The following is a 22,543-nucleotide window of genomic DNA, read 5'->3' as shown; positions in this document are numbered from 1 at the left end:
AAGAGTAATTTAATCAAGTGAAATATAGGTGGTTTCCAGTTTTAATTTTTTAATCAGATGAGCCACCAAAACGTGTAAAAGGCACCTCACTTATTTTGAACTAGATTACCTCGATAAATTCTCGCCATGGAAATAAAGCCGTAAAATTTCAGTCGTAAAGAAGCACCCGGGTTTTGTTAGTTTTGTCTTTCTTTAACTTTATTCGCTACTTAATTTGTTTTTGAGTAACTTCGTTACCTTTCCAACTATCTCAACTGAAAACATTTTTATTGCATCGGGGGGTTTACAGCACATCTGGTTTTGTCAATTTGATAACGCACTCTCGACAATACAACGGACGTATTCATAAAAAACAGAATATGAATCAAGTACTATGGTAAAGTTGTTTAGCAGAATTATTGGGATAATGCTCCACTTACACAGCGGACAAAATATGAAGTGAGGGTTGTTAATCTCTTCCATGTTATCAGCGAGCAATTTAAAGTTATTCGTGAACCTTATCTTTGTCACTGATTCCGTGTAATAAGGAAAAACGTGGATAATACGATAATTACATCCTGCTATCTTAATTTATTAAACTAGATTAGCTACATTCACTTAGTTACGTTCTTTTGGAAATGCTGTACGCGCGACGATAGCTTCAAAATTATCCGACGTTATTAAACAAATTCTTCAGGTATATTGGATAGTTTTTCATAGTTTTAATATAAAGTAATATTTGCTGTGCTTGTTTTGCGTTTTTCAACTTAATTTAATGCAAAATTGCTTTGCCACATCTACTGTTTCACTTTTTCAACTTGTCAGACCTAATGCTACGACTGGGGACAGCGGTATCCATATTTACGTATGGCCCAGGGCGCAGAATTTTAGGGGCGGCAAAAATACCTAGTAAATAGGGGGCTTGCATTTTTTTAAATAAATTGATCCAATTTTTAGTTTTCGACGTAATTTTTCTAGTTCGTAAGTTCTTAATTGTTTTGTAAATAAATTTTTACAATTTTTAATTAATATTATGCTAAATTTACGAAGAGTAATAGTAGAAAAAGCCTGAGTGGTACATAATACACAAAAAATGTCTTTGAAAAAAGTCAGCGACAACGTAAGATTATAGAAAAAGTGTGATAAAAGCTAGGTTTTTTGAAAATTTTGAATAAATCGTGAGTGATTTTTTTCCAATAATGTATGTTTGGTGACATTAGAAAGAACTTTTTCAGGTTTTTTAACTTAATTTTTAGAAGTATTTTGCATTTGTAGAGAACTTGTGCTAGAACTAGGTTTGTTACTTCACTCAAATAAACTGATTGAAAAAAATTATGAATATTACTGAAATTAAAGAAAAACAACTGATAAAATTCAAGTTAAGAGCAGATGCATATTTTTTACTGATTTTTGTTTTTTTCGGATCTCAATGCTATTGTAGAGCAGTATATAAGTGTATATTAAAACATCAATATCCTTAAAATTTTTCGAGCAGTTGGTGCTTTGTCAGTTCATTTGCGGTGGTTTTATTTAAAATTTTAAAGGTTGGTATGTGTAACAAAAGGGTCGCGTGCTTTATATTACCAAAGTAAGAAAAAATTGTGTTATATCCTCCTATCAATAAATTGTCGTTTTTTGTAGTTTGGGATTTTTTTCTTATTTTCTGAATTAATCAGTAAAAGTTTTTTTTGAAGAAATATCATAGACAGGATGGCAGAATTAAGTAGCGTCAGGACTGGGGATGGTTGAATGAACTAATGAAGTGATTCAATCAGCTGATCATTTGTTAAGAAAAATTAACGAAGCCTTTGCCTGTATGAAAGAAATTAAGTTAAAAGCTCGGTTAAAAGTTACAATAATAGTTTTCTTGTAACTTTTAACACGGTCATGTATCAGAAATTAGGTTCGCATTTCGGACATGCATAATATGAAAGAATTAGTTATGCAAACCTTGTTTTATTTATACTTCCAAATGTAGTTTAATTAGACGGATTTTTGCGAATCCACCTACAAACATTCACACCTAAGCATTTAAAAGAGAATACTAGTCGAATTTTTTATTGTTATACTTGATATATTCAGCAGAGGAAATACATACCTACACATTGGAGAAAATTAAAAAATTAAAATCTAAAGAACATCTTCCATTATCGCGTAATTACAGTCGTTTTCAGGAATTAAAAAAAAATAGTTAATAATAATTCGAAAACCATAAGCAAAGTTTGGCTATGTGGGTTCTAAATAATGCCCACAATCACCTAAATGGGGGCGTAACTTTAATACTCTTTATGATAAATCAAACTCAAATTAATTGAGCGTTTTGCTTGAAACCTTTTATTTGCTCCACGTGTCAGTCAGCTTTAATTGTTCACGCTAGTGTTCTAATAGAGGACAAAACTAGCTCTCTGTTCGCGTTTGAAATTTGTGAATTTTGTTGATGTGTTGATTGTCGGTGTTGACACAATCGAATGGGAGGCACTTGGCGCGTGTATCAAATAAAACATGTGCCTCCTTAACAATATGGTTGCATAATTCATGATTTTCGCCGGTTTAGCGTCCAGGAAGACGTGATAGATTAGGATAGGGGAGCTTGTGGTAATTCGCTGCGAAGCAGTTTTAACGCAGGACACAAATAGAATATCGGCAGAACGCGCGGTAATATTCGAACTCGGATGTTCCAGACATCAATTAAGGTGAGACAAAGCGACGTGAGATTACGCACTGACGCTGTCGAGGGTCCTGCGGGGAGGATGCTATTTCCTAAGATATCTAAGATCCGGTTCCGGCGTAGTTTGACATAGTGCGGCTGTGGTAGGTATTGTGCCTGATGGGGTTGCCGTCAATGCTGCTATTAGCTGTAGATAAACCGAGTCCCGGTTTACGTAATGGAAGCTCCGCTGCAATACCATGTAGAGTCTGTCGACTCGCGTGAATTTACACGCTCTCGCACTTACAGGGGACCAAAGGATCTCCAGGTCCCGATCTACATTTAGATAGTGGCTCTAATCCATAATAGCAGATTATTTATCAGCGGAACGCGTTGATGAATAACAATGAGACGACATCGGGCAAAGACCAGCTTGCTTGCTTCCGGAGAATTTACATACGATTCCCTTGATTTTTCTGGATTAATAAATTGCTGTTTCACATGGACAAAGGAGCGCATAAAGTGGGACATAAACCGAGTCGGACATGAAACACGACATTTCCTTTATATTCGATAGAGAATCTGTACATTGGAAAATGGAGCAATGCTTATGAATAAATTATTACTACGGCGCAAAAATAACTACAAAGAGTCTCTAAAAGGACGATAAAATTTCGTCTTGTCGATACTTTACAAGTTTTATGCGGAGACGGACGCCGTGGCCATTTGTTTTGCAGCTTCAAATTAAAATTTCACAAAGACTTTTTCATTGGGCTGAAGAAGATATCGCAAGCGAGTTGTATTGTTGCAATTTCTACAACAGACCTCCCAACGAAACTGCTCTGAATTAACTATAGTCCTTGCACTAAATGCAGAAATGCAGCTAGAATGTCTTTTTTTTAATTCAATAACTTTTTTGTAGCGATGTTATTTCGATCAAGAAATATTTTGAAATTATCTTATTCAAAAAAAATTACACATTTCAACATACAGTGGGGTCCCGTTATAACGAGCCCGCTTATAACGAATTTCCGGATATAACTGTCTTAATAAGGCTAGACGCTGGACCATCTAAAATTATTTTCCATTTTCTAAAGTTATTCATAGACCGATTTTTTTCAAAATTTTATATTGTACTTAAAAAAATATTCTTTTTATCGTAGCAGGCTTATTTTTTTATTACTTAATTTTTGAAGAAAAAAAATTTAAAGAAAAAAAATCTCTGTACGTATGAAGTTATATTTGTTTTTAATTTATTGCCGCTTACAGATTTCAAAAATACTAATTCGTTTAATCAGAATATGGACAAAACTAAATGTATTAAAATTGCAAGAATCACTTACAGTTTATTGTGAAATGTGAAACACTGTTCACACTAACTCCTCTTTTCACATCTGGTAGGAGCGGCGAGCTCGATGATTTTTGCATTGTTAATAAAAAGCACAGAGATAGAGAACCAAAAATTAAAAATTGTGAGATTTTTATACACATTTTTTCGAATACCCATATATAGTTGACAAGTATTTATGGTGAAAGTGAAAAATCGACAAATAATACTAAAACGAAGCCACAATTATTATTAATAAATACAAGGTTAGATGCCAAAAAAAATTGTTGTTTTTTTATTTGGACCCCAAAATAAATTGAAATTGAATTTTTTTTATTTTGTATAAAAAAACTTTTCATACCATAGGTACTTATTATATTTTTTTCGTCTTATTTCATATGTAAAGTAACAATTGCCAAAAAAACCTTTTTTTAAATTTATTGCTTATAGCGAACTTTCGATATAACGGACTGATTTTGGTGCATTTTGGGAGTTCGTTATAACGGAAATCCACTGTATTAATTTGAAGAATTAACGGATTAAGGATAACTTTTTGTTCTTATTAAACCTGAAGTCCTTCTATAGAAAAAAATTATTATACACGACGTTAAAGATGTTTTTATCTGCTCGTAGGTAAACAATCTTTTTAACGTCTTGTATAATAAATAACAACGCCATCGTGCTAGACATTTCCGTTTAATTAGCAAAACGAATTTGGATAGTTTCTGGTTTAGCAATTCTTCACAGAAGTTTTAGTCTTCCATAAATTAGAAAAATCGTTTCGGAAACTTTATTCTCACTAATCGTACATTCTTCAGAAGTTGGTAATACATGTTTAAGGTAACAAGCAATGTCACATATGCCGCGTAATTGCCGGGTTTTAATTTAAAGCCAAAACAAATACGAAGCTTTTCGTTAAATACCATAATAAGAAAATTGATTACCGTCGAAAGGCAGGTAGTAAAACAATGTCAGATGGTAACCGCAACTTCCTTTCATAACCGTTAAAGCTCGGAGACGCCGGATATGCGACGTTCAATGACTGGACAACTAACTTATCCCTTGTAAAACTTCCCCAAAGTACTGCAGCTAGACGCTTTCATTTCGAAAGTTTTCAAAAGATTTATCGTCATTATTAAGAATATTGGAATCCATATTTCCAAGACTGCATACTAAACAGTTTTCCATTATAGAGAAATATTTTTGTGTCGTGTGTTTCGACCAGGAGATTTATTGCGTCAAGTTCTCAATCGTGACACAAATTTTTAGAGCTTTATTGACAATTTGCTTGCAACAAAACGCCAGCCAAATCTCTTTGTTTCTCCAACTCAACTAGTGGTGGAATATTTAAAAAGGTGAATGTTTGAGTCGACAGAAGGTGCACTACATGCATTATGAAGACCTGTTTCCACCAACTGACTTTGCACCTGTTCTCGCTCCACACCAACTGTCTTCCTGGGTTCTTCCAGTCACACGACGTTGCCAGGTGTATGCATGAGGCAAAGTGTGAAATTCAGAAATTGTCTATTAGAGTTTATCGCAATTACCGGCAAGTCATTTCCACCAATCGCTGATGTTTTTGTTAGCGGTTAACGTGTCACTCTAATAAGCACCTGCTGTAAACAACACCTACTGATTTGCTCAACTACGTTTGATTAGAAGCCATAAACAAAAGCGACAATTATTTTGCGGCGCTTAAACCATGTAACTGAAGCACGCCACTAAATTAAATTTCTAATGACTAGTCGACGCGGAATAATAACTAGATCTGTTCAGGTAATTCCGTAAACTTTTGAGCTGAATAAGCAAATTAAAAGTCAGTTGAAATTACGTTCGAAAAGAAACATCGAAACTATCTCGCCAGTAGTAAATCTCAAGTTTGTGACCAAGAGCAAAGATTTATTGACATTTGCACACTTTTTCGGGTAAATAATGACACCAGCGGCATTATCCGGCATGAACAATTTCAATTCCGGAGCCGGCGTACTTTATCGCTCCGAGCCCCAAAGTTGTTGCCATTCCTTCCTCAACTTAATTTAAATTAAACTTTTTCATAATTTTTTAATCAGTGGCAGTATTGTGTTCGAATTCGTATTTATGCAGAGCGCGGGATAAACCATCTAGAGGCACAACAGTGAGCTTATTCAATTTTAATTTTCAATCTTGTGTTGAAGGGCACTTTGATTGGGTGAGGTTTTTATGTTTGAGGATCGCGTAAAGATGGCGCTTGCACGACTTCATAACTAATGGATGAAGCTTGCCACCCTTTAATTCCAACTTACTTTAGTGTCATTTCTGAACCAGCTAATCCCGCAAGAAAACTCCGGTTAAAAGAGTGCTCCGGGCTTCTACTTCATCTTAAATACTCACTCAGGGGAATACCATCAAGACAGCGTCTTTATTTACCCATGTAGCGCGTTTCAATAGAAACACTCCCCCGAAATATTAAAATTGAAAATATCTCCCAGTCAGGCGCTGTTTCAAGAAATCGCCCAAAAAGAGGTAAAAGATATTAAAACCTCTTGTCTTTTCTTCGGTTCGGCTTACAAATGTTGCAATTTGTCTCGTGGCATCAAGCATTTTAAATTATCCAATTCCGGGATGTGTTTGACTAACGTCTGTGTATAAATTAGGCGAGCGTTCTTTTTAAATTTCTCAAAAGGTTGCACTAAATCTCGCTAATGAAGAGGCCGGCCTGCGTCGTTACTTAAGAACAAATCGGCATAAATAACGCACAGCTAGGCCAAAAATTCGAACGCTTAATCTTTGACTGGATGGTAGTAGATCAGGAGCCGGCTCCTACCCTCTTTTTACCATAATTGATAGCAGCACATGAGTATCTTTCAGGGTAATGTTCCTAAACGCGGGGTGACAAGATAAACCAACGGCCAACAATAGCTATAAAGTGCGCCTCCGGATTAACGCATAAGTTCAGGAACATTGCACGGACGAAAGAGAAACCGTTCCCTAGAGAGATCGCTAGCAATTTTTCAAGATCACTTTTTACCTAGTTACTCTACGTGAATAACAACCGCTCTTTAAACCTCGTGAATTATTGCTCTTTTAAATGTTCCACCTTGCCTGACAACGGAACTGTGATTGTGTTTCACCTGATTTTGGCAAGAAATATCGCCCGTCTGCTGGGTTTATTCGAGAAGGGGTATTTGGCTTTAATTATCTGCTTTATAAATATTAAGTGTAAGGCTGTCTTACGCATTAGAGCCTGTTGTGGTGGAAATAAATATTTGCCCTTTCGTACAAATACGCCAGGTTGTAATTCAAAAATTCGAAGTGCCAACAAAGCACATTTTTTAAATAATTTTTGTCTTTAACAGTTACTGTTATACAGAAATTGTCTATAAAATGTTTTTTACCATCAAGTAAAATATACCACTCGTGCACAGCAAAATATATTTACGTAAAAATACAGAACTTTACGTTGGTTATTTGGTACCTACTGTACTGTAAAATTACAAAGCGTAATGTAAAATTTAATTTTCATGTAATTAAGTAAGTCATATGTATTGATTTAATTCTGTAAAAATTAACAACAATTCTTTAGTTTAACCTCTACATTTGTGAACCTATTTACCTTTTAAAAAAAGTACATTTTGAATCACGTAAAATATTGTTTTACAGATGCATATTAGCTCTTTCAAAACTATAAAAACGCCAACCTCGCATTTTCTTCTTTCAAAATTAGCTGTTATAATTTATTTAAAAAAATAATAGCTAATGTTGTTTACAGTTTCGACGAGAGATCTAATCATTAATAACTATTTTACAATCCTATCTATATTATTAAAAAAAAATAATTTGGTAAAATGCGACGTTGGTGTTTTTATATTTAAACAACTTACATGTAGGTATAGCATTGTATAATGCATTACAGATTGATTCTTTTTCTTTTAATAATTTGTTATTTTAATTGAATACAGTAAAACCTCTCAATAACGGACACCTATGGGGAATATTTAATTCTCAAAGGCACTGGCAACTTATTTTATTTGTTTTATGTTTTAACGGAAATTGAAAATATCGTTCGTTCTAAACCAGTAGATTTTTTTCAAAATTTTCTGCCTTGAGAAATAAGCGAGATAATTGCTTTAAAAGGGAGATATCGTGACCTCTCATCACAGGATCCTCTTATCACTGAACTCTCTCAATCACCAAATACTTGAAAATTTTTCACACATAATCCACAAAATCAAAAATTAACTAGTTTTTCGACTGATTTCTGTTCCAAATTTTGTCTTGAACTTCGTGAAAACATCTGAGAAAAGTTTTAATAAACTTTAACAATGTTACTAAGAAGTTAAAGATTATTTAATTTCAATATTGGGCCAAATGCTCGATAGGTAGTAATGACGTCATAATTCCGGCTTTAAATAGAAATAACTTGAGTTAGAGAGTAGATACAGAGAAACGGTTTTCACTGCTGTAATAAGCGTTTTCAGTACTATAATTTAAGTCGCCTTTAAGGGAGGTTTCACTGTCTTACGTTTTATCTATTATTCAACTGAAGTAACATTTCCCATTTTTTATATTTATTAGGAAGATAATGAAACAAACAAAGTTTTCAATGTCAAATTTATTCAGTTCAATCACAATTCTTTTTTTAACAATTATTGTGACACTGTCTTTTTAAATTCAACACAGATTTGTTTCCTTTGAATTTTCAGAAATATAAAAACTTTAGTAGATATGAGAAATAATATTTACGGGTTTTAATTGAAATTTCATGAGTTGAGAGCTGGGGAATCAATAAAGTGGCCATTTGAAGGGTAATTGGAGCCATTTACAAAAATAATTCCGTTCTCTGACCTTTCGTGACCATTCTAATTTATTAAATTGTCAATGAATCAGAAGAGCTTTTGGTTGCGCTTTTATTACTTTTATTACCGCTGTGGGTCAGTTAACGGCCTCTAAATCGTAAAATAGCACTAATTTATTCGCTAACCCTATCATTTGTTCTAGCTGTATTGGGGTAATTTTTAGCTCATCTCGTCCCAATGTTTACGGCAAAGAAAAGTTGTGTATCTATAGTTATAATTAATTATGTGGGCGGAGTCGCTTTAAATAAGGGTTTAATTTGTGCGTCCCTTGGCAGGCAAGTGACGTCGGGTCTCAATCATTTGTAATTTTGTTCGTTAATGATGACACAGAATTCGCCGTTAGTTTCAGCTACTCATTAATAAACTTAACGAAGACTCCTTTTCGTTTTAATTAAATTGTTAATTTTTGCCGGCAATTTTTGTTTTTATTTTCGTGTCAATTGCTCCGTATGGTAATTAAGCTGAATTGATGATTAATCGCCAACACTGTAATTATCTTCAATTAATATTTAAACACCACCACTGACACAGAACAGCGACTCTTTTCAGGCCAGTCGGCTCCCGACGTTCCATCATCGTGCGCCATAGAATAGCGGATAATTTTGTTTCCTTTCATTAGAAGCTGTTTGTCAAGATTTTTCAAAGCACAATATATTACGGTATGAATTAAACGCGACTTAAATCGTCCGAGTGGAAACAGAGTAAACAGGAAATTGATGTGTGTTTTCGTTTTTCGTTCAATTCGTCACCTCTAGCGCTACTTAGTTGGACCTATCGATGGACTCGCAAGCACAAAACCCCAATCCGACACTTCATTTTCAGGGATTGCAGTGGGAGTATCCTGTGGCTATTTCATTCGTGCAGTTAGCTGAACTTGTGTGGACATTTCCATCGCCTCTCTAAACATTTCTGAAGTAATTTTATATCCGCCCGCAAATACCAATGCCACAAAAGGATTAAAATGAGACGAATACAAAAACGTCAACACACAACTTTCAAAAAGACTGTAAACACGTCTCAACGCTATCATAAAATCTAGATCAGTGTATTTGTGGGGTGTCTCGGGAATTCATATAAAATCCACTCTTACAGCCGGAAAACTTGCTGCAGATACACACTTTCATATAATACACAATCCTATAAAACAAAGAGCGCTGGATCACATCCTTCATCTTTTTTATCTCAAGCTTCAATAAAAATTTGTTTGCTCGATCAACAAACTGAAACAAATTGCTCGACATTTGCGGAAGAATACGTTCTAATTAAACATTTACTTCAAGTCGTTTGAAGGGAAATAAAAAATACATCCGGTTTATTGGGAAAGACGTACCTTCTGTAAGGGCCTACAGGTGTTTCGTAAATAAGTAATGCATCTCCAAGGATTCAAAGCCCAACTGACTCGAAAAATCCCTATACACTTAGGCCCTAAAGGGCTTCATTAGGGATCTGCAATACTTTGGAGTTTGAAATACTTTTCCAATTTACTCTAATTCAATCACATCATCGATTCGACTCGACAGAATTGATATCTCAAAGCTACTTGTTTGGCTTTTCACTGGAATTTCATTTTCTTATTTATTATATTTTTTAGCTAAAAATAATTTCGATATTAAAAAAAATTAAATTATTTATCGAACTCGAATTTGTTTACATTTTTAGTGTTTACAAAAATGGCACTTTTAAAAGTCACTTATAAAAAAAATTGCACAATATATACAAAATATTAATTCATAATATTAACCTTAATATGGTGTAAGTTTTATTTTCTTTACATAACATATTTTAACTCTGAAAAAAAAATTGTTTCTTTTACTCCTACTTTTTTATAAATTGATTAGGTACAATTTGGCCTGCAAGAAAAATATCATTCTTTGTATAAAAGCCAAAACATTAAAAGAATTAGAACATTTAATTGTTATTTTTTTATTATACAAATATTTATTCGGTTATAGAATATAGATAGCTTGTTATAGAGTCGCTAAAAAGTATGGATACATTTAAATATTTTCAGAACGGTTTAATATCATCTGAGAGCTTTTTCAAGTTTTTATCGTCATTTATTTTCAAAATACAAGGCCAACTTGATTTTTTTTATTGACACGGGGGCTCAAATTTAATCATTTTTAAAAGAGCATTTTTTAATACAATGATGTAGCATAATACCCATCTTTACTTTTATTAAAATGTAAAAAAATAAAAATTCAAAAATTTTCTGGAATAGTAAGATGTAGATAGATTAGATTATGGTCATTTGCATAAAAGCGAGCTGAACTTGCAAAATATTATCGAAATGATTAAAAAATTAGACAAATGTGTGAGACAATATTGAAGCTGTCTAAATATAATGTGAACGCTGGACTAATATTAGCTTAAAAATTAATACTAGGTGTAAAATTGGTGAAATTATGTGCATACCTGTACACACATTGGTGAATATTGATCGATTTGAATTTAATCTGGCAAATAAAGCTCGGAGAGTTGTGTAATTTTTTGAGCGTTAAATGTCATGGACATAAAGTACGATATTACGATGGTGTAAATTTAGCTAAAACATATAAATCTGAAATTGGCCAGCTACGACAAATATATGGGCATTTCATATAAAAAGACATAAAATGTGTTTATGCCGTCATTAAAGTCCAACCAGGACTTGGATAAACCACCAAAGTACTAAAAAATACAGCTGCGTTAATTCAAAGCCACTTTCCCGAGTTACTAAACACGTAAACGCTAGATAAAAGCTTTCAACTCTATCTCAGCAGGCTCTACGCGTAGGTGGGTTTATTTTTAATTTGTTGAGCAGAAAATCGACGTTAATATTTGGGAGACGGTCCAGTTAAAATATTTGCACTTGTTTGGGAAAAATGACAAGGCAGATTGTCGAACTGCAAGAGCGAGCGTTTGGCAAAGCGAGGGAAATCTAGTGATAAATGTCTTGTTTATTCTCCGAACGGGCTTATCTATTTCTTATTCCCGTTGCAACTCTTGATAGCTATCTCGGACTGTTTACAGAGCTGACTCTGGTTTATTCGGCTGAAAAAATCGTCATCTGAAGTAACTTTAAAGTGCCTTGTAAATTTGACAATTCGGATTCTTTTCTCTTTGCGTGTTTGTTTGCGAATTTGATTTTGTGGCAGCATATACTTAGCTCCATTGTTGTAATTTCCCTAAATCTACAATGAAACAAAATGGCACGCACACAGCGCTATTAGGAAACGTTCCGGAGGTAAACTGCGATGTTGTGACCCATGTAATTGACCATTATAAATACACACCAACACGAAACACAAGCGCGGAACTGAATAAAAGTATCCAACTTGCGGACAATGTAATAAAAACTTTCTTTGTTTTTGAGGGTAGGACGAGAGTGGAGCTGCCGCACTTAAGGCTTACAGTCGCATATATCTTCATTTCCAGACATGGTTTGCCTAGCCCTAATGACCGAGACTTTGGAACTAACGAATATAAAAGTACGCTATCATTCAACGGTGAAATATACAGTCGTCTGGGGATTCTCACATAAAAAACAGATTAGCTAGAATTTTTATATCCCTTTTCCTCAGACGCCGTCCTAATTACGACTTTCATTCGCTTTTATTTATTTACTAACTGCTTTTGTATACGTATGCTGCTGACTGGAGGCAATTTTTACACCCCAGTCTCGCTACCAAAATAAAGAGCAAAACCAACACACTCAGGACTCGTACAATGCCGTGGAAGATGGACCATTAACTCACTGTTTGGAAACAACCATTTCCAGTTTATTAATAAATACAAGAGCTAGCTGTTCAACATATCGAGGCAAATATTCAGAAAACGCCGCATTTATATCAATATTAGTTTTGGGCTCTTTGATATGATTAACTCCTAATTAAATTATGCTGTATTTACGGGTGAGTTAATTAAATCAAAACAAACAACTCTAACAAAGGAGTGTAATTTGTTTACCTAAATAAATTCAAAGAACCTAGCTGAATGTTACCTTCGTGAATTAACCGGATGTTAAAATCTAAATTGGTAGCGTCTGAAATTACATGCTGGTTACATCAGCAGCCGTCGATAAGCTAAAATTTTATTAGAACAAAGACAATTCCGGACGTGCTTTTCTCTTTGCCGCGAATTTAGCGAAATTCCGCCGTAAGGCGACACATCGGCTTATAAAAATTCCAATTATCCCATTTAGCGGAATTATAAAAATTGCAGCAATTTTTTGCTCGTAAAGCCAGCTTTGCGGACCGAAAAAGGGCCACAATCTGGGGCTCCTTGAAACAGCCAGCCGACATAAATAAAAATATAATTTCCAAAATACACATACTATACGAAATATTAATTCATAATATTCACCTTAATATGGTGTAAGTCTTATTTTCTCTGTATAAAATATTTTAACTCTTAAAAAAAATTGTTTTTTTACTTTTTCTTCTTTATAAATTGATTAGGTACAATTTGGCCACCAAGAAAAATATCATTCTTTGTATAAAAGCCAAAACATTAAAAGAATTAGAACATTTAGTTGTTATTTTTCCATTATACAAATATTTATTCGGTTATAGAATATAGATAGCTTGTTACACAGAGTCGCTAAAAAGTTAAATATTTTCAGAACGGTTTAACAGAAAACCTTGAAATTTGGGGAACAATTAAAAGTGTTCAAATTCTATCATCTGGGAGCTTTTTCAAATTTTTATCGTCATTTATTTTGAAAATACAAGGCTAACTTAATTTTTTTAATGACACGGAGGGTCAAATTTAATCATTTTTAAAAGAGCATTTTTTTTAATTCAATGATGTAACATAATACCCACCTTTACTTTTATTAAAATGTAAAAAAATAAAAATTCAAAAATTTTTTGGAATAGTAAAACTTGGGTGCAATAATTACTTTAATAATAATACATTTAAGTAAAACTTAGTGAAAAAATTCTCATGTTGGTTTATCATGGAGACAGAAAGCCAAGAAGTTATAAAAATTCCAATTATCCCATTTAGCGGAATTATAAAAATTGCGGCAATGTTTTGCTCGTAAAGCCAGCTTTGCGGACCGAAAAAGGGCCACAATCTGTGGCTCCTTGCAACAGCCAGCCAACATAAATAAAAATATAATTGCTGTTTCGATCTGCTGGGAATAAATGGATTCTGCGGATTCTTCATTTTTCAGCCGAATTTGTATTCCATAGCCGGATGGATATCTCGAGGACTTTTTGTTTGAAGGGGTTTCCATCAACTTCGGACTTTTCTCTTTCTTGAACGCACTCCTAAACATCTCACGCGTTCTTTAGTTGGTTAAGTTCAGTGTTCAAAGGACTTTGTTTTCCATTCCAAACGGACAGGATAGAAATTGAATTGACCCTTCAATCGTCTCAAACGTAATTTATTCTGCTTTCTTCCTAACTAAGTGTTCAGAAAATATCAAGTGTCTCTCTATTTCCTCGATGGAGCGAGTAATTCGCCTCGTTTAATTGTCCGATTTCATTGCGACTTTTTCAAATAATAAAAACCACGACATTGTTATTCGCCAGGAAGCCCACACAAAGGGAGAAAATTTCATAAAAGCAAAGTCTTTTAAAATGGTAATATTTTTTCTTTAATATCGTCCAAGTGTTTCTTATCTCTCGCCTTAGATATTCTTCAAGGTAATTAAAAATTCAAGAGCCAGCCAAAACGCGAATCAACGCAGATAAAAAAATGTACAAAACAACTCAAGCTGAAGCGACCGTCTTGCAAAAAACATAAAGATGTTCCAGCTTAAAAGACGCTTAATTATCTCTTTCATCAGCTCGCGAGACACGTAGAAAGTAAACTCAAATCGGAAAATAAATCTTTAAAGATTTGATGCATTGTGTGCCTCATTTGCAGCAGCTGGGAAAACTTGCACTGACTTGTTGCCTGCACGAAGACAATTTTACAGAAAAAAAATGAATTAAACTTGCGTGTATACTTTTCTCACATTTAATTTCCCATAAAAACACAATTATGTAGCGAGTTTTAATTGAATAAAGCCACTCCGACTGCATACAATTTACTTATTATTATACTCTGAAAAGTGTAAATAATCGATTTGCTATTGTACCATTACTGTACACTCAACAATCAACTAAAAGCCTAAGTTATTCACTATTATGCATTAAGAACATCTGCTGAGCGTTCAGTGGCGCTATATTCGCAAGATGCTATCTCCATAGACAGTTGTGGAGTAATAACACAAAAAATTGTTTCAAAATGCCAGTAAAACCACAGTTAAAATGTTGTTTCTGTTTCCAAATGCAAGAAAAAAATTGGAATGCAATAGTGCTCCAATTAAGTCAGCTGCATACTTTTGCAACTAATTTAGTCCAAGGATTTTCTCATACAACTAATTAATTCTCATCTAGAAGAGACATTTTGAACGCAACAGGATGTATTTCAGGAACTGTTTGAAATTAGAAGGCTATTAAAAATTCCATGCGGTCCAGGTGCAGAATTTAAAGTAAATGATGTCATCTAAAACACATTCTAATGGTTTAATTGGCAATAATTAATAAAATAACTGAAACGAATTAATCTTAAAAAAGTAAAATCACTTAATACTTAAAGCATCTGCATAATAAATTAGTAAATTAATGCCTGGAAATTCTCAGTTTTACTTTAGGTTTGTATTTATTTAGTTTTAGTTTTATTGGCTATAAAGCAGACGATCTTTCGAGTCATATGTTCATACAGAAAACAGTTTATTTTGTTAACACTTTATAGAGAAAATAAATTATATTATGCTTATTTCAGTTAATAACACTTAAAACTACAGATTTATGGAAAAAAGATTAGTTTTCGTGAAAATACAATGTGTTCAAAAATGCTTGTTCATCAGTTAACAATGGAATTTAAATTGTCCAAATGGCCATTGTAGTTTTTTTGTCAAATCTTTGAATTATCATTTTATTTAACTTAATATTTAACTTGAGCGGCACATTACGTTCAAATTTCATAGGTGACTTTATGAACAACCATTTTTACACACATTGTATAACATTTGAAAATTCGTAAATCCAGCAATTAGAGAACAACTGCTGTTAAATGCTGATTGTAGACTTGAGGAAGATGTGGTTTTATTGTTTGTAAAATGTTTTATGCAGTTGGGATACAAATGGATCGGAGGAGGCTGGGTGCAAGGTTTAAAAAAGCGTAAAGTTTAATGAAATTTCGGTGTTTTTGTGGATACAGCTAGTGTTAAGCATCTGCGGTTAAATGGAATAATAATTGAAGTTTTCCCTGGGTAAAAAGCTTTATAAAGCAACGCAGACAATTCTCATAGAATACGTAATGTTAATAACACTAATCTCATGTATCTCGGCTGAAATCTTGTTCTCAAGGAAAGTTCAAGCGGTAATGCTAACTTTATCTCATGAACTTAGTTAGCTAATTATTGTTCCTTTTTAATATGCGGTACGATATGCCTCCGGTGTGCCACCAACAAACTCATCATTTTTGTCGATGCCTGGAAATCTCGTAGCGAGAAATTTTCCAGTGCTCTATGCTCGTATTTGCTTTGTGACAATATTTGTTTACTTTGCAGGATGCTGATGGAGGCCTGTTAAAAGAAAAATTTCGGAAGCTCAATAAAACACGCCAGGAATAAAGATGAACTTTGGAGATTTTCGTGCCGGTGAGTTTCTTTTTTATGTGATAAATATAATGTGTTTGAGAGAATTTTGATATATGTGTCGTATGTCACAAAGGAAAAATAATATTCGAGAAATTGAATAGATATCGGCAGGCAATCAGAGAAATGGAGACGTTGTAGAAATACAAAAGAAAAAATATTCAAAAAGCAAGGAAGAATCCTTTAGGAGCCATAAATAACCTTGTTTTCTTTTATTAAAAAATCTCGGTAATGTCGAACGTTTGGTAGATGTCTTCATTGCGCTCTAATTGGAACCCACTTAAAAACGCCAGAAGCTATTAATATTTTCAGAAACAGTACGCTATTCATCTTAATATGTGGGAAAATTTTCGGTGTGTAATTTCATTGTAATGTGGGGCGCTGTATATATGAATAAAGATAACTTTAAATGGTGCGGTCTTTTTAGTAATCTCAGAGAGCGCTGCCATGAAAGAGGTTTGTTTATAAAGAAGGGCGAATAACTTTGTTCCAACAGGAACACCAAAACATTTTAAAAATCACAGCCAATAGTTCGGAGCGAAATTGGAGGAAGATATTTTTCACACTTAATATAGCTAAATGGAGCCGCCTGGCAAACACATTTTGTTATGCATCACTTTCATTGATTTCTCACTGAAACTACTTCAACAAACTGTGTATCCACCATTAAATTATTTTCTCTAAAAACTACTTTTGGAGCCGTATTATAAAGTTAAGTGACAAGTTGTGATTTATTTAAAGACACACAAAAAACGCAACTTTTGTATTTCCATAACAAAGTTTGTCCAATACACTTGAAAATTTATTCCAGTAAAAAATTCGATCAAAGGATGGCCGAAAAAACGCCCCTCAACACATTTAACTTCAATTTGACAGATACAGCGTGCTCAATAAAATATAAATGTGCTTGTTGGAATAATTAATTTTTCCCATGCAAGGATCCGGAAACAAGCCTTCTCCTTATTCGCGCACAAACATCCAAGGAAGCACATGTGAGTTTCAAAGCTCCATTAATTTCTCTTTCCCGCTTTTCATCGTTCGCATACAGAATTTTTCATTTAGCTGCGCCAAAGCTACGTAATATAAAACAAACAGAAATGTTATATGCGAAAGCGCACAAGATATTTACGGAAATGCCGCAATCTCATACGTTTAAAGGAATCTAATAAAGAGTGTAAAGACTGCTAAATACAAAGAGGTTGCCACCTCTTGGACTGGACTCTGTCACTCCTCTGGTCGAGTTAAGAAAAAGGAAAAAGTTGTCAACGAAAAGTGAGTTGCGTGAAATCCTAGCGTTAATTAATGCTAATCGAATTATACCGTGACTTATTAAAATATATCGGCGATAATTAACTGGAGGCAGTGATCTAAGGAGAATTATCCTTTGGAATAATCCATGCGTCATTATTCCGAGGCAATTCTAAATTTAATTAATAGTCTCATCTTGTTTCCTGAGTTAACCGTAAACGAATCCCTTATTAACCTTTTCCATTTCGGAAACGATCGCCTCTGTGACGGAACTGCCAGCCATATGGAGCAGAAGTTAAGGCCCAACATGGTATAAAACTGAAATCAGACAATCCATAATCGTTCACCTGTCTTCTAAGACCATTGTGTCGGAGCTTCCGTTCACAGGTAACCCTAGGTGAGGCTCTGGCGAGGGCAGAGGTTACGTGCGGGGAGGATCTCGTTACAGTCCCGTGCCCCGAGTGTGAAAAACCCACAATCCCACGATTGTTAAGAAATTACAATAAGAATTAAAGCATGTTCGCATATGACTCATTAAGAAAGATGTAGCGATTCATATTTTCTTATAGGACGAAAATAAAAGTGTTAGGGTTCAAGTCAGATAGCATGAGTGCCGCTGTGTACCTGAAAATTAGCATTTGTCGGACACAAAGTCGCGCATTTGCGAGCTTTTCAGAAGTCGTCTTTGACGGCAGTTTTCGCGTAGCCACAAGAGTACATAACTCCGCTGTAATTAACTCTTTACGGGCCTGAATTTAACTACACAAAGGAACAATAGACTTCAAAAATTGCTCTTTACTACTTATTGATTCGCGCTAATCTCGACTGTAACGGTTTGGTACTTTTTCTCTTTTTATCCGCTCCTCGACGACTTGAAGTAGGTTAATTTGATTACAGGATTTTAACAAGCTTTTGCTGAGGCTACTCTTGGATAGACAGTTTATTCTGCACCCGATTATCGACTACAATAGGGTAAAAAATTAGGTTTACGAACAATCTTTTTCAATACGGGGCGAAGGCCTTTCATTTATCTCCCGCAATTTCTTCCGAGGCGGATGCTGAACTCATCGAATTCAATTAAAAGTTTATGGTTTTGGACGAATTAGTCCACTATTTTTTTTTGATTTAGAAAATAGAGTAAAACAGCGGGATTTATAAAAACCAGACTTTTGAATAATCCGATTTAGGTTGGGAACCAAGTAATGGATCGGTGCACTTCACTAGACCGACAACAACAGACAAGATACAAAAGGAAATGACATCCTCCTATTTAGAACAAGTTTGAGTTATAACGTGACTCATCTTTTTCGGTGACCTGCCTTAAATTGGAAAAATACAAACTCGCTCACCACAAGCGCAGGCCCGGATTAAACAAATCATCGAATGGGCAAAAGTTAAAAAAATAAAGTGGCATTTTTACCTCGTGAATTAAGTAATGAAAGGATTTTTTTCTGTATCTCAAAATCTAACAATTATACCGAAATCAACGCTATTAAATACATACTTTATATTTTTCTTTTTGCATGTGAATTTTTTCAGAATGTTTCTATAATTTCTATGGATTCAGTTAAATATGACTGTTCTAAAAATCCTGGATTAAATTTTTTAATTTTATTTTTTTTTACCTTTTAACATACAAAGGTACATCAGTACATCACTGAATTAATAAAAAAATGCTCGTTTAAAAATTATTAAATTTTTATGCCATTTCAAAAAAAAATAGCCTTGTATTTTCAAAATAAATGACGATAGAAAATTGAAAAAATCACACAGCCGAATTTCTGGTCAAAATACCTTTCACCATAAAGTATCATAAAGGGGGTCATGTTAGTTACAATTTTATCCCTATTTGTTCTAAAGATACAAAGCTAACTTCATTTTTCTTTTAAAAGAAGGGTCAAATTTAATATTTTTAAGGACATTTTTTACCAGTTCTATACCTTACATACCTTATTTTAATCAAAACTTTGAAAAAATGTAAATATAATTTTGAAAAATTTTGTCCTGGAGATGTTGTCTTTACCTATCGTTAACTTTTTGCCGCGTGAACATTGATCAAAAAATAAGTAAAAGTTAATAATAATTGTTAAAATAACACTTTTATTAACTGAAAAAGAATCAATTTTAATAAAATTTTATGCTACAAAAGAGTCATTTTTTTCGCATTTACTTTTTATAAGCTCAATTTCTAACTACTGCACACAAGTTTAATTTTTGGTTAATATACAGTGTGAGTCAATAGTGGGTTATTTCTGGCATGTTCTAAGATGCAACAAAAAATACTAATTATATTTACCACTTGGAACTTTGTTTAATTTTTAAAAACACTAATTGAATCAACAAAATAGTCTTTAATGAAATTTTAGCAAAACTGTCAAGACAAACCTGACAATACCCAGAACAGTGTAATCGTGGATTAATTTTGAAATTTTTTTACGACTACCGAACTGGTCAGCTGGAATCAGTATTAGTTGTTGCATATTAAAAAAAGTTAAAATACAACCGACTATTGACTCACCCTGTACAAGTGACAAACCTAGTTTTACTTTTTTGAATTTTTATTATTTTTAATAAAGATAAAAGTGGGTACATCACTGAATTAATAAAAAATGCTCTTAAAAATTATCAATTTGACCTTTTGTGCCATTTCAAAAAAATTAATTAAACTTTGTATTTTTTAAATAATTGACGATTAAGGTATTATAAAGGGTGTCATGCCTTTTAAAATTTTAAAGGGGTTGTTTGTATTATAAAGGGGGGTTGGTGTTACAAAAGTACACTAAAAGGTGCCCCCTAAAAATAAAAATTGACCTGTCTCAGGATTTTCTAATTTTTTGTTTATGTTCTGAGTTATTAAGAGTGGTCCGTTTTGAAAAAATCACCCTGTATGTTTGAATACGCAGCAAAGGAAAAATATACATTTTTCACTTTATTTATTAATATTAATCGTAAGCAATTATAAGAAAAATTGGAAAAAATCACATGCTTAGAAAAAAATATGTACAAAAGTAGTGTTTAGTGGCAAAGGCTGATTTCTGTGTAATAATGAGTTTTTGGGATATGAACTCATTCATTCAGAATGGGATAAATAAATAAATTTTTAATTGTAGAGGAATAATTTTCTTATGAAGTCATTTCCGTTTTACACGATTTTTTTAAGTAATATTTTGTTGGGCTATAACCGGGATAGTTATTGGGTAATCCGGCCCTGCACAGCGTATCAAAAGTATTGAATTCTGTTTGGAACATCGCCTTTTCCTGCGGCCGTTTGAGATGCATTTTCTCCGAGTTGTTGGCATACAATTTAGCTAATAATATATATTTTGGAATAGCGCATTTAATGGCAATATAATTTTGCTTTCCACAATGCGTGGCTTTGTGAAGTAACTTCCGATATTGCTTTCAGCGTTTGATGTTGTATTTTATATGCACCGGTGATGTAGGGCCATTTTACAAGGCAATAAACGAAATGAATAGACGGAAAGAGGGAAGTATCCAAGAATGGTGTCTGAGTCACGTAATTAAGCATTTATCCTGCGATTCTCCAACGAATGGCGTTCGTTACACTTGATTGAGATAACAACCGGCTACAGGCCCTGCTAAATACAATACGAGCGGTGGCAGGAGGAGAGCTCCTGGTGAATTAGCTGTGTCATCGCCCGATATTTAATGTAACTACGACCAATACGAAAAATACGCTCGAATGAAAATGCCATAACTTTTCCTCGAGGAAATTTAAGTCGGAGATTTATCGCCAAATTGTGATCATTTTTCTAGATAAGTTTTCATTGACGCTACAGAGCCAGATCACTGTGGGGGTGTTTTGATGAAGTCAAGAGCAACTGCCAAGTCGCCATAAATCACATTATCAATTAGCTCGTAGGTTATTGCACGTTCAGAGGAACGACTCTGTAATAGTTTAATAGTTTCCCTTCGGCTCTTAAATAGACAATGCAGAGGTGTTCAGTGGGACGTCACGATTGATAAAGCGGAACTACCGAAAATTACAGAAGTCTTCCACGACATTAAACTGTTTAAAGGTGTGCCCCAGACTGTTAAATGACACTGCACTACCGCAACCAGTGTGTTTCTTTTTCAATTAACCCAGCGCCCGAGTCGGGAGACCACCTATCTCATATCAAAATAATGGCCACAGAGTTTGGCCTAATCCTTATGGACGCTCTACCACTAATCCAAACTCTCATTTATTCAAATGCCCACACGGGGATGTGCAGTGATATCTCATTCTAGACTATCTTTTACTTTTCCTATTTGAATACCAAATTGTATCTCAAACGAAAAAATCAAATTTACATCACGGGATTTCGCCGGAATTTACTTGACGACGAGCAAAGCCATACACAGTCATTATTTCAAACACACATTTCTCGTTTCTTTAAGTGCTACTGCATAATTTGAATCAAATCCTGGATTCAAGAAAAGAGTTATTTTCTACCAAATTTACCCAAGTTAAAGTTTATGAAATCCTGATTAAAACATAATTCAAAAAAAGAATCGAAAGCGCATTCATGTTTCGATACTAAATTAAGAAAAAATATCTTTACGTAATTATTAAACTACACACCTACTACATCAAATTATTATTTTTTTATTTTTTTTTTAAAAAGTTGAGGGTCAAACCTGGAAAACTCCTTTTTAACTGCGGTTCAAATCGGAGTAGTACCTAGTAGGTGTAACTGCTTATTAAGAAAAGGCAGTTTTAGTTACAGCTCATTTTCAATTAAAAAAACAATGATTAATGGATTATGTAAGTAGGTATGTGAGTTTTTTCAATTTTTAGTTCTAACTTGAGTGTTGCAAAAATTGTTCAGTTATTCGAAAAATAAGCACATTGCTAAAACCAAACAAAA

The 22,543-nt window shown here is 33.8% G+C and overlaps 1 protein-coding gene across 6 annotated transcripts in view; it reads left to right on the top strand.

Moving 5' to 3' along the window:
* sns (sticks and stones) overlaps positions 1-22,543 on the top strand; it is a 286,545-nt gene that overhangs the window by 193,356 nt on the left and 70,646 nt on the right. For all 6 annotated transcript variants that reach the window (XM_064355580.1, XM_064355583.1, XM_064355594.1 and 3 more), the window contains one exon: positions 16,338-16,427. In XM_064355580.1, the coding sequence (XP_064211650.1) occupies positions 16,403-16,427 (25 nt within the window). In that variant the 5' untranslated portion in view covers positions 16,338-16,402. The remainder of the gene's footprint in view (positions 1-16,337; positions 16,428-22,543) is intronic.

The sequence above is a fragment of the Tribolium castaneum genome, chromosome 1 (assembly GCF_031307605.1).
Source record: "Tribolium castaneum strain GA2 chromosome 1, icTriCast1.1, whole genome shotgun sequence".
NCBI classification, from domain to species: Eukaryota; Metazoa; Arthropoda; class Insecta; order Coleoptera; family Tenebrionidae; genus Tribolium; species Tribolium castaneum.
This window is presented reverse-complemented; position numbering and strand designations above follow the sequence as displayed.